The 12,750-nt window shown below is 37.8% G+C and overlaps 1 protein-coding gene and 1 non-coding gene across 3 annotated transcripts; both read right to left on the bottom strand.

The window, feature by feature from the left end:
- Window positions 1-6,407: 6,407 nt before the first annotated feature.
- TRNAL-UAA (transfer RNA leucine (anticodon UAA)) lies at window positions 6,408-6,490 on the bottom strand. The gene has a single exon. It is a non-coding gene; the product is annotated as a tRNA-Leu (tRNA).
- A 2,088-nt stretch (window positions 6,491-8,578) lies between these two features.
- Window positions 8,579-12,546, bottom strand: LOC107792079 (histone deacetylase HDT1-like). 2 transcript variants are annotated; one of them, XM_075224296.1, is made up of 10 exons: window positions 12,394-12,546; window positions 11,267-11,337; window positions 10,967-11,181; window positions 10,828-10,856; window positions 10,697-10,735; window positions 10,420-10,532; window positions 9,869-9,931; window positions 9,684-9,774; window positions 9,008-9,134; window positions 8,579-8,924 (listed from the first exon to the last, which is right to left on the bottom strand). In XM_075224296.1, the coding sequence occupies exons 1-10, from the start codon at window positions 12,404-12,406 to the stop codon at window positions 8,861-8,863; spliced, it is 825 nt and encodes a 274-aa protein (XP_075080397.1). In that variant the 5' UTR covers window positions 12,407-12,546; the 3' UTR covers window positions 8,579-8,860.
- Window positions 12,547-12,750: the final 204 nt, after the last annotated feature.

Raw genomic sequence — 12,750 nt, 5'->3', positions numbered from 1 at the left:
TGTCAAACCAATCAAGAAGAGTGATCCCGAACTTGGTGATAGCTTAATGAAATGTCTGCCTTCGATCCCGGGCTCACGTTACTGATGAATTGATGAACAAAAGTAAGAACTTTGAATAACAGAGAAAATAAGAATATATTGCCTTAATATGCGTGTTACAGTGTGCCTAATGAATAATTAGACCCCCCTTTATATAGTAGGGGAGTTTTACCCTAAGTGTAATTCCACAAAAGGTAAAAATCTTCCGTTTAACTAATCACCGATTTTCTTCCGATATATGCCGAGATTCACGCCGTGACATCTGGTTGGTCACGGATATCATGGCCTTTTGTTGGTCATCCTCGATTATCTAGTAATGCTCTCCGAGATTTTTGGGATTCGAACCGATCTTAGGGGTCGTGGCCCTGATACTCCGGAGGGCAAACATTTTTCCCGGACCCCGGCTCGAGGGGCTCCTTGCCTCGATTCCAGTCCCTTACAGTCACGTCTCTTCCTCCGTTTATTTCATCGAAAACTGAGGCATCCCATTGGCTCGGTTTCACCCCTATACAGATAGTCCCCTCGTTTCTCGGAGAGTAAGTTTACGGAAAAGACGAGAAATGATATGTGCACTTCGATTCCTTCTTCAATACGCCGTGACAGAAATGACAAAGAATCTAAAACGCCCCGTCAGTTGCATCATTATGACTTTAAACGCGTGTCCGCCATCGACAGGTCATCCCTAGATGTGAAACGACACGCAGCCTCTATAAATACTCCCCTCCTTCGTTCACTTTTTAACTTTTGATCAAGCTTTTACCTCCGAGTCTTCAGGATATCACTTCCCTTCTTCATACTCTAAGATTTTTACCTCCGTTCTCCGAGATTCCTCATTAAATTGCAAGGTTCTACTTATTTTCTATCCAAACCAGCGCACTTGACTTTCTCAGTAAAACTTTTACCTTTTATCTCCCAACCTTTCTTCATATTTTTCAAACTTTTTCCAGATATCAATGGCTAAAACTTCCAAAACGGTTCCCCAAAAAGTTGCTTCCTCTTCTTCACTACCGACTGCCGAAGTCGAGGAGACCACTCCCGATGTGGTCGTCCTCGAGAGAACCGCTCTGGGCGCAACTACCGATGAACTGGCTGCCGAGCCTCCCTTGAAAATGTTCGTCCCCGGGGGTGCTTGGTCGATGATAGGCATGTTCATGGATCGGATTGAATCGGATTTGGCATATTTTGGACTATTCTATCGGATTTCGGATTTGATAAATTGCAATCCGAATCCGAACCAAATTAAATTCGGTTCGGATTGGATTTTGATATTTGGATCGAATAAATATTTTGAATTACGGTTCGAATTGTAAGCCTTATATATTATAATGCCTATTCCATGAGTACATCTCTTAGTGATCGGTGTAGCATAACCATCAACATACTCTATAAAAGGGGGATCTAACAACTGATCCATAAAGATTTACCCAACTAGAACGAGAAGGGAATACATACTCTATAAGGATAAACAACATCAATAATTAAATATGGATTCAAAAGGTTAAACTGAATAATATTAGTTGATAATTGTAGCAACAGAACTGAACAAACCCAAAAGGTTAAACTGAATAATACTAGCTGATAATTGTAGCAACAGAACTAAATAAACTGCAGTACCAACAAGGCAACAGATCAACAAAATAGATGTAGGTATTCTACTATTTAAAGGATGAACTCAAGAAGGCAAAAAAATATTAAAGAGTTCTAACTTCCATCTCCCTCCAAATTCCAGATGTACTACTCCCCTTTGTTTTTGCAATAACAAAGGAAAGGTTAGTGAAAAAACTGAAACATAAAATCAAAGACCAACACACTGTGTGAAGTATCGTCAATGTAAAATTAACTAACATGTCGTCAATGTAAACCTCCATTGATTTTCCTATTTGCTCTTCGAACATCCGATTTACTAGGTGTTGGTAAGTGGCACCAGCATTTTTTAGTCCGAATGGCATTACGTTATAATAATAGGTGCCATATTTGGTGATGAAGTAAGTCTTTTCCTAGTCTCCCGGATCCATCCGGATCTGGTTGTACCCGGAATATGCATAAAAAAGTTGAGTATTTCATGGTCGGTCGTCGCATCGATCATGCGATCGATCTTAGGCAAAGGAAAAGAGTCCTTAGGGCATGCCTTATTCAAGTCTTTGTAGTCTACACACATTCTTAATTTATTTCTCTTTTTAAGCACTACCACTATGTTTGCTAACCAGTCCGGGTACTTAACTTCCCGATTGAAACCTATTTTAAGGAGTTTGGATACCTCGTCTTTGATGAATGTGTGCTTGACTTCGGACTGAGGCCTCCTCTTCTGTTTAACCGGGTGAAACTTCGGATCTAAGCTCAACTTGTGAGTAGTTATTTCCGGCGGGATCCATGTCATGTTAAGATGGGACCAAGCGAAACAATCTATGTTAGCTAGAAGATATTCAATGAGTTTTTTTCTGAGCTCGGGAGTAAGCCTCGTGCCCAGGTATACCTTCTGATCGGGCAGGTGCTCGATCAATATGACTTACTCCAGCTCCTCAACCGTTGAACTTGGTGGCATCAGAAATGTCAGGGACTATGAAAGACCCGGGGACTCTGTAATTGGCATCCTTGCTCGTCCCCTGCTTTTCTAGTTCGGCTGGGGCCGGTGTCGGTTATTGCTATTTGGTTTCTTTCTTGGTGACCGAACTTGGGTTCTTCGACGTCGAGAGTGCGGATATCGGGACCACCTCATCGACCGCGAATATTTCTTTTGCGTCTGCTTGCTCTCCGTAAACCGTTTTGATCTCTTACGGTGTGGGGAATTTCAACACCTGATATAGTGTCGAGGGTGTTGCCCTTATGTTGTGAATCCATGGCCTCCCAAATAGAGCATTGTATCTCATATCTTCTTCGATCACGCAGAACTTTGTTTCCTAAACAGTTCCAGCAATGTTTACCGGGAAGGTTATCTCCCCTTTAGTGGTCCCATATGCCATGTTAAACTCAGTTATTCTACGACCCTCAATCTGATAATATTGACCGAGCTACCTGGATCAATCAACACACGCTTAACTCGAGATTTATGTATGAGTATAGATATTACTAGTGCATCATTGTGCGGTTGTACGATGCCTTCATCGACTTCATTATTGAAAGATACGGTTCCCTCTGGTACATAATCGCGAGTCCATTTTTCCCTTGTAATGGACACTTTAGTGCACTTTAACATCGGCTCCTAGGGGACGTCAACCCCACCAATGATCATGTTAATGACGTGCTAAGGATCCTCTTGCTCGATATGCTTGTTGGAGTCCCTATTCCTAAAGTGATTTTTGGCTCGATCGCTCAGAAACTCTTGGAGGTGTCGTTGTTGAATAACCAGGTTACCTCCTCTCCCAGTTGTCGGCAGTCTTCGGTTTTGTGGCCGTGAGTGCCATGATATTTACACATTAGGTTGGGGTCCTTTTGGGCAGGATCGGATTGCAGTGGTCGAGGCCACTTAGTATCTTTGATACGTCTGATGGCTGATATAATAGCGTCAACGTCGATGTTGAAGTTGTACTCCGATAACCTTGGTGCTTCCTTAGACTTAATGGGTCTGTCAAAACCGATTTTGCTCATTAGTCCCCGGTTATTATGACCTCGGTCGCCTCTTCTTTCACTCCTCACAGTGTTGTGTCCGGACCCATTACCTCTTCGATCTTCATTGAATGGTTGATATCGATCTCTATTCGATCTTGGTTCACGATCAATGTCTCTTTTGGATCTGTCACTAGCTCTGACGGGATAAACGGACCTGGAAGGGGACTAGAACTGGTCGTCTTTGACCCTGATTTTGGATTGGTACCGGTTATGAACGTCGGCCCAAGTTACCACCGGGTATTCTATCAAATTTTGCTTCAACTGATGTGAAACCAATAAGCTTCGGGGATTGAATTCTTGGGTGAAGGCCTGAACGGCCCAATCATCTGCGACCGGAGGAAGATCCATTCGTTCCATTTGAAACCTAGATACGAATTCCCTAAGCATCTCGTTATCTCTTTGCTTTACCTTGAAAAGGTCTGATTTTCTGCTTTCAAACTTGATGGCCCCGATTTGCGCTTTTACAAAGGTATTTGCAAGCATAGCAAACGAGTCAATAGAATTAGGGGGTAAGTTGTGATACCATATCATAGCTCCTTTCGACAAGATCTCTCTGAACTTTTTCAGCAGAACGGATTCGATTTCATCATCTTCCAAGTTGTTTCCCTTGATGGCGCATGTATAAGAGGTCACATGTTCGTTTGGATTGATTGTCCCATTATACTTCAGAATTTCGGGCATACGAAACTTATTTGGGATCGGCTTCGGAGCTGCGCTCGGAGGAAAAGGCTTTTGGATAATTTTTTTGGAATCAAGGCCCTTCAGTATCGGTGGCGTTCCCGGGATTTGGTCGACCCCAGAGTTATAAGTCTCCAATTTTTTGTCGTTGGCTTTGATTTTTTTTTCTCCCGATTCCACCCATTTTGTCAGTTCCTCAAGCATCTTTATTATATCGAGGTTGGTCCTGGGTTCTGCTTCACCCGGTTCATTTCTACAGGCATTTTCCCTGAACGATTCGGGCTCAACTCTGTTGGGGGCTCGGCTTTGGTTCTGCAACTGGGCTATCGATGCATGTTGAGCCTGTAACATTTCGAAGATCATTCGCAAGTTGATCCCATCACCTTCATTATCGTGTGTACTCCGGGCTATCGATCGGGCTCCCCCGTGAATGTTGTTTTCGGGGTCAGTAGGCAAGTTTGCTTCGATAGCCACGTGTGAGTTAGCATCGATCGAATCAACGACTGTGACTCCGTTGGGGTCAGTAGGGGGCACCTCGTTGTTGGGTACCACGTTGTTGTTCTCGCCATGGTGGCCGGACTTAGCATCCACGTTCAAATGGGCAAATTGGGTGTTCGACATTTTTAATTTGACCTAAAATTAAAAGCTCAAAGAACAAGTGTAAAATAGAGTGTGTTATAGAAATTTGTATCAAATTGCCACTATTATCCTTAGCCCCACGGTAGGCGCCAAACTGTTTACCCTAAAAAATGGATAACAATTAAATTTGTAAGTAATTTTAAGGATATGTGAGTTAATTCAATACAAATGATAAATTGCGTTAGATTAAACATATAAAGTACGTAATAAATTGTCAAACCAATCAAGAGTAGTGATCCCGGACTTAGTGACAGCTTAATGAAATGTCTGCCTTCGATCCCGGGCTCACGTTACTGATGAATTGATGAACAAAAGTAAGAACTTTGAATAACAGAGAAAATAAGAATATATTGCCTTAATATGCGTGTTACAGTGTGCCTAATGAATAATCACACACACACACACACACCTTATATAGTAGGGAGTTTTACCATAAGTGCAATTCCACAAAAGGTAAAAATCTTTCGTTAAACTAATCATCGATTTTCTGCCAATACGTGCCAAGATTCACGTCGTGACATCCGGCTGGTCACGGATATCACGACCTTTTGTTGGTCATGCTCGATTATCTGGTAATGCTCTCCGAGATTTTTGGGATTCGAACCGATCCTGGGGGTCGTGGCCTCGATACTCCCGAGGGCAGACGTTTGGCCAAGTTTTTAGAAAGAAAAAAATATTTTTGAGTAGAAGCGGAAGCAATTTTAAAAAGCAGAAAAAGTAGTTTATCCGCAAAAGTATTTTTTTTAATAGCATTTTTGAGAAAAATATACTTAGAAGTACTTCTTAAAAGCATGATCAAACTCTAATTACTGCTCAAACGTGCATTTCAAACTGATTAGCCTAACACAAATTGTTTACCATAATTATTTTTTTTAAAATTACTTTTCAAAATAAGTTAGGTTTCAAAAGCACGGCCAAACGGCCTATAAGTTGAACGGTGAAAGACAGATTTTGCAGTATAATTACTTCACCTTTACCATTTAACCATAAGCTTCAAATCTCACTATCGGTTACTGTGGAATAAAAAATAAAGAAAATCTCACCATACATCTTTCAATTTTTTTGTTGGTCATTTCATTCATGGGACCTACTTCTCTCTGAATATCTATAGAAAAAGAGGTTATACCAAATGAAAAGAAGGCTAAGGGAAGAAAGGAAAAAAAAAACAGCAAATTTGGAAGCGAAAATGAAAACAAACGAATTAAATAAAAGAATAATGGTGAATTAATCGATGTGCACTGGGTTAATGTAGATTCTAGACACCACATGAATAAAAAGGAAACAATAAATAGTTGAAAAAATTAAAGAGGAGATTAAAAAAAAAGATTGAAAAGAATGGAAAAACGAAAGTGAAATAAAAAGGATTAGGAAAAAGATCAAATTAAATAAAAGAAAAAGAAAAACTAGGGTTAGACTGAAATAGTATAAAATAAAAAGTAATATTATGCTGGCTATGGGGTTCGAACCCATGCGCACTTATGTGCAGAAGATCTTAAGTCTTCCCCCTTAACCTCTCGGGCAAACCAGCTCCATTGTTTCTTATTTCCTACACAAACATTTATAATAAATGTGAAAATAGATATCCAAAGGAATTTCAGTAGAAGAGCAAAATGAAAAGAAGAAGAAAATATAGAATTACTGTTAAAACAGACAATCCTTACATAATACTTAACCTATTTATTATTATTCGTCGTGTAACTACTAACAATATTATTTACATGTGCAGACTTGTTTTGGCTCTAGTAATTTAGGGGGAAAAATCGTGAGTGCAGTGGTATTAGCATCCACCGATTTAAAATCTTGGCTTCGCCCAAAATTTTATATATATATATATATATATATATATATATATATATATGTGTGTGTGTGTGTGAAAGTATACCAGCGGTGAGGGCTTTGATTATATCAACCTATACAAAGAAAAAGCAAAACTAAAAAATAGAGAAGACATAATGTTTCTGTTGCTTAATGTACTATTTTTGTCTTTAATTTACATTCTAACCTTAATTCGAACATTCTTTTGCATTGAATATGTGTTGCTCTGAGAGAATTAGATTATGTTAATATCCTTTTCAAAGGTTTTTATGTCGAATATGTTCTCTTCGCATTCTATTGGTGCTTAAATTTCTTTGTTTTATTCATGGGTCATTAATGCTTTATGAATTATAAATGGCTAAGTCTTAATAATAAATCGCAATAATCGAATGAGACTTATAATTGGATTGATTGAGTTGGAGTAATAAATCGCACAGGATATATACGACTTATAAATAGCATTCAGAAATTACGATTCATATGCATTTTTAAAGAATTATAAATCGCATTCTCCAATTACGACTCTACCCCGGAAAGGATTCTCTCCATTTAAACGTGCTCCAGTAATTCTCACTGGTAGTCTAAGATACTGCCACGTGTTAAAAATATTTTAAAGGCCAAGATTTTGCTTGGAATTTTAGACCCTTTAATTAATACTTATTATTTTAATATAAGAAAACAATCCCATTCTTTTGTCGACGTTTAAAATAGCTTGATACAATTACCTGCTATAACTGTGACAAATAAAGTTTTTGGTGATCGTCTTTTTGTGCAAACTTCTTAAGATTTGTGCACTGTTGAAGCAATTTTATTATAGGATTTGCTGTTTTTAATGTTATTTATATTTGAAGATTTGTATTGTGCATTTGTGATTGCACTTTCTTTTTCCTGCAAACGCAAATTTGCTGCTAGCACTTAGCAGTGACGATTTAGCAATGCTTATGTGATGTAGCTTTTTTGCTTCCTGTTTTTCGCAGACGTATTTTCTCTTGACTGGTGCTCTGATCTCTCTTATCTTTAGAAAATAAAATAATATTCTTAGAATATGAAAATTAATTCATTTAGCAAATAATAGCAGGTGACTTCTAATTTCTTTTTGTGGGACACTGTGATTTGAACTTCTTGTTAGATGCGTGGGTCTGATATTCAACAATAACAAACTCAGTGAAATATTATAAGTGGAGTCCGGAAAATATAATGTGTACGCAAAATTTACCCCTACCTTATAAGGGTAGAGAGGTTGTTTCTCAAAAACCCTCGGCTCAAAAATAGTGTTCGATATTGCATTTGAGAAATCTCAAGGATACAGTTTTGCACCTTCAGGAAGGTAGAGTAGAGTCAAGGAAAGAAGAATTATTGTTGTATAATTGCAAAAATAGTGCGCTTTTCTAACCAACTATAGTAACTGACATTAACAGCTTGTTTGGATGACCTATACGATGTTGTTTTGATTGTTACTTCAATTTTATTGTATCATTAAATCCGTCATTACATAAAGACGAAATGTGTCACTTTATGTAACGACCGATTTGGTTGATCGCACTATTACCTTGTCTCTTTCTCTCATCTCACCCTTCATTATTATTAAATAATTTTATTTTATCATTTACTCTACCTTTTTATATAATAATTTTACCATGTATCATAATTTTTCTTTATAATATTGCAAATTTACTCTTCATATTGGCGGTACGTAATATCATGAAATAACAAACAATACAATCTATCCAAGCATTGTATTCATCAAACGATACAGTACAATACAATACGATAAATTATAAAACGATATATAACAACCATCTAAACAAGCTGTAATATGCCATAGAGAAAAATAGGAACTGTGAGGAACATACATTAACAGCATTCTTTAAATTAATCCAAATCTCATTGAACAGAAGTCTACCATCAAAATAGATATTTTGGCCTCAGAAAAATCCCAAAGAGATAGTTCAGATTTCAGAATAGCAATATCATGTAACTGAAGGAGTCTATGACTTGCCTTTACATTAGGTGAACCGACAAAAAAAACTAAAAGCTCTCTTCTGATCAAAGTTGACAAAGCCAAACAAAACTCTCCGCCTTCTTACTTTGCAGCGCTGTGCTTAGCTTTCGAGTGAGATTCCAGAGCATTTTCAGAACCAAAACCCCTACGCAAGACAATAATACATGAATACACCAAACATCCTAATGCACCTATAAAAACTAGTATAATTATTGCATTAAAAAATACCTGTTGCATGTCTTGCAGAGATGAGCGCCGCCTGATTTTGGAGTCTGCTGGTTCTTGTTTGCAGGAGATTTACCAGCCTGTTTTGAGGGGTGAGGGGTTGCTACATGGCCGCTACCTTTTTTGCCATCTAATCGCCCAAAACAAAGTAGTTAAAAATAATACTTTGTACAAAATGTAACAAAGTAGTTAAAAAACATATAGTTTGTACAAGTTGTCACTAGTTATGCTACACAATCGAGCAAATCACCCAAAACTTAGTAGTAAAAGAATAGGCTACTCCTACATGAACTTTACTAGTTATTAGTTATGCTACAAAATTGAACCATTTGTTTACAAGCAGGAAATTCCTTATTTTTGGTTTCGAGTACAACGGTCAAGTTATCCTCAACAGTCATTTTCCTGGTACAACTACCTGATGCCGATCAGAAAGGATAATAAGACCACACCCTCCAAATCTATGTTGCTCGGACTCTCCAAAAGTGCTGCCGCACCCGTGTCGGATCCTCCAAAAATGCACTAAATTTGGAGGATCCGACATGCACCCAACAACATTTTTGAAGAGTCCGAGTAACATAACTCCAAATAATAGGCAGCACATACTTCACAAAAAGCACTAATCCAAAAAGGACAGGACAACAACTAAGCCTCAGTCGCAAACAGAAAGGACAAGACTAACCAGTTTTTTGAGGAGTTACAAATTTTGCCTTCTTATCTGGGACAGGTGTTTTTGTAGCCGAATCTGCCTTCCTCTTTTTGCCAGGTTCAGCCTAAAGCAGAATGATGGAACCACATAACATCAACAAGTCATCCTTCCCCGAAAAAAATTGAGAAAATGGAAAGGAAGACTGAAAATTAAGATACCTTCTTTGGTGTCTCCTCCTCGCCCTCGTCAGACTCATCATCCCCATCACTCTCATCTTCACCCTGAAGATACAAATGTATTTAATACAAATTTCCACAGGAAACAAAGCATAAATTTCTCAAAGTTGTATTCAATAATTTACACCTAGATAACAGAAATCCAAAGCCATAAAACTATATAAAAGCAATACTTTGCATTTGAATTTTGCAATCCCTTAACCACAGTATAGATCTGAGCAAAAGAGATAACTGTTCGGTCATTCAATATAACTTCAAACCCATTAAAGCACATAAAATTAGCCCCAAATACCACTACAAGAAACTCACTCCCACAGCACCAGAGCCTAAGGGAGAATAGTAAACTCGATCGAGTAATGTCAGAAAACAAACCTTAAAAGCTATCAAACACCTCAAACTAAAGGGCCAATTCAACATCTCAGGGAAATAGCCAATCAAGCTTAAACAAATATTACCATTTTTTGTCCTTGTACTGGACACCCTAACAGATACTACAAAAGACAATGACAGTACTTTTAAACACCAAAGCATACCTCTCCCATGTCAGAATCTTCATCCTCAGACATTTCATCTTCATCAGTGCTCTCATCTTCATCATCAGCCTTGGCATCTTTACTAGGTTCCACAATCTTCACCTTCTGCTTACCTGAAGCAGAATCCTTAGCAACATTAGACTTCTCTGCCTCCTTAACCTTAGCCTCGGGTTTTCCTAAAGTCAGTTAACCAAGCAGACAATAATATTAGCAAATTAGAAGGTATGTCACATTTGTTAAATTGACATAATATCTTGGTAAATAGCATTTTCCTTACCATTGTTTGCAATAGTGAGGGGGATGTCCTCATCAGACTCTGAACACATAAGAGTACATCAGTCAGCTAATAACTAATCACAGAACAATCAAGATGTCCAAACTCCAAATAAATGAAAAATTAACATTTACCTTCTTCATCATCTTCATCATCCTCTTCCGTGCGGCAGAGAAGTTAGGTCAAGGGAACAAAATAAGCAGAAATATTTACATTGAAGAAAAGTAAATGTATAAAAGAAAGAGAAGTTTAAGAGACAAATGAAAAGGATATTCCTCAAATGGGTTAGTGGCCTTGTATCCAAAAAAGTACACGCTGCCACTTTTCCAGTTGTGTGATAGTTCAAAGTCTCTATCAAAAACCAGGTCAAACTGCTGTTGAGGCACCTTATCTGAGCTGAGTGTCCCAAGGACAAGTTTCTTGCCATCGATGTTCACAGACAAGCAAACACTTTGTGCTTTATCCTTCTTCAACTCACCGAGAGATGCCTGCAGATAAATAACACGGCAATGAAAATAAGACAATCACTACTGCAAATAACTAAGCTTATCAAATTGCAGCAAATTATCTAACCTGTGAAAGATGCAAAACCATCCCATCTCCAGGCTGTACAGTTAAAGGCTCTCCACTTTTCACTTCAGCACCTAAACACATAGGTTGACAGTAAATTTAGAAAATTGAAAGTTCTGGAATTTAAAAACGAATATTAAATTCAACATGTTCTAATAAAAGAATACCAAAAACATAACAAAGATCGGAGGAAATCAGTATTTTCAGTCGTAGTTAAAACACATAAATTCCAAACAGATAGATATTCCCCGAAAATAACAAACTTTTTCTTTGTACGGTAAAACCCAATCCTCAAACACCTCTACCAAGTGAGGTGGGGCACCTGAGAGAACTGCTCAACCAGTGGCCCCATCAGACTTTTAATCTTATCGGTTCCAGGCAAAATATATAACCGTTTTCAACAAATATAAACTAATAAATTAAGAACTGTTGCCAAAGTTAACGAGGTCCGTGACCCTCTTCTCCAAGTATAGGTCCGCCTCAACTTTTTCAACTTTGCACCCTTGGCGACTCAAACCCCCTACCAAGGCTCCTTGCCACTGGGCTATACATAACATGTGCTTCTCTAGAAACAAACAGAACTAATCTATGTTAAGCATAAAAGAAGCTAATTTGAGGTTTGTAGTTAAGAACTTAACTTTTGTACACTGATAATATAAAAAACATTTCCACGACAATGTGACTGGAAAATATGGTGAATAACTCGCTACAACATGTTAAATTACACCAAGAGTGTAAAGTTGCTTTTGCTGTTAGAAGCGTAAAGTGATATCCTAAAAACACTTAACAAAATCATATCTACAATTTGATGTGTATTAAGATATGCCCAAACTTACTACACATGGAAAAAGAAATAGAACATCATAACTTTTAACTCCTACATTTCTTATTTCATTGTATCAAAGTAATAGGTGAAAATCAAAGCAGACTTGGTCGCGAGCTAGCAAACAATGAAATATACATTTATTTGTACTAATCTCAACATTTCTGTTACCAAAATCACATAAAACATTAACAGCAAAAACAAACATAAATACGTAAAAGTGCACAAATTAAACGATCAAAGAAAAAAATTATCAAAGATATAGATTTTGTGCGTGTGTGTGAACGAGAGACGGAAAGAGAGTTACCCCAAAACTCCATAGCTGCTGTAGGGTTTTAGTGAAAGAAGAAATTAGGGTTTTGGGAGAGAGAAATGGAGGCAGAAAGAGAGGAATGAAAATGCTAGGGTATTTTGTGTTTGGGGGTTTATAAGCGGGAGAGTTAGAGTTTGGGTTTTGGTATTCTATTTCGCATACTACCGTATTTTTCTTTTCTCTTTTTTTTTTAGGATATTTCTAGAAGCAACTTAACAAATTATTGTGAGTGGGTCACTAATATAGTGTCAAATGAACGGATTGGACTCAATGTCACACGGTCAAATAGACTGAATTATTAATAAATTTATATGGCATTCGACAAATAACCTGTTTAACCAAGCCTTTTTT

This window comes from Nicotiana tabacum, chromosome 2 (assembly GCF_000715075.1).
Source record: "Nicotiana tabacum cultivar K326 chromosome 2, ASM71507v2, whole genome shotgun sequence".
In the NCBI taxonomy this organism is placed as follows: domain Eukaryota; kingdom Viridiplantae; phylum Streptophyta; class Magnoliopsida; order Solanales; family Solanaceae; genus Nicotiana; species Nicotiana tabacum.
Note: the sequence above shows the minus strand (reverse complement) of the source record. Positions and strands in the feature narration are given on the sequence as shown.

Coding starts and splice junctions, on each gene's coding strand:
- LOC107792079 (XM_075224296.1), bottom strand. Junction 10,533..10,696: donor CCTCACTATTGCAAACAATG/GTAAGGAAAATG, acceptor ATTCTGCTTCAG/GTAAGCAGAAGGTGAAGATT. Junction 9,775..9,868: donor AGGAGGAGACACCAAAGAAG/GTATCTTAATTT, acceptor ATTCTGCTTTAG/GCTGAACCTGGCAAAAAGAG.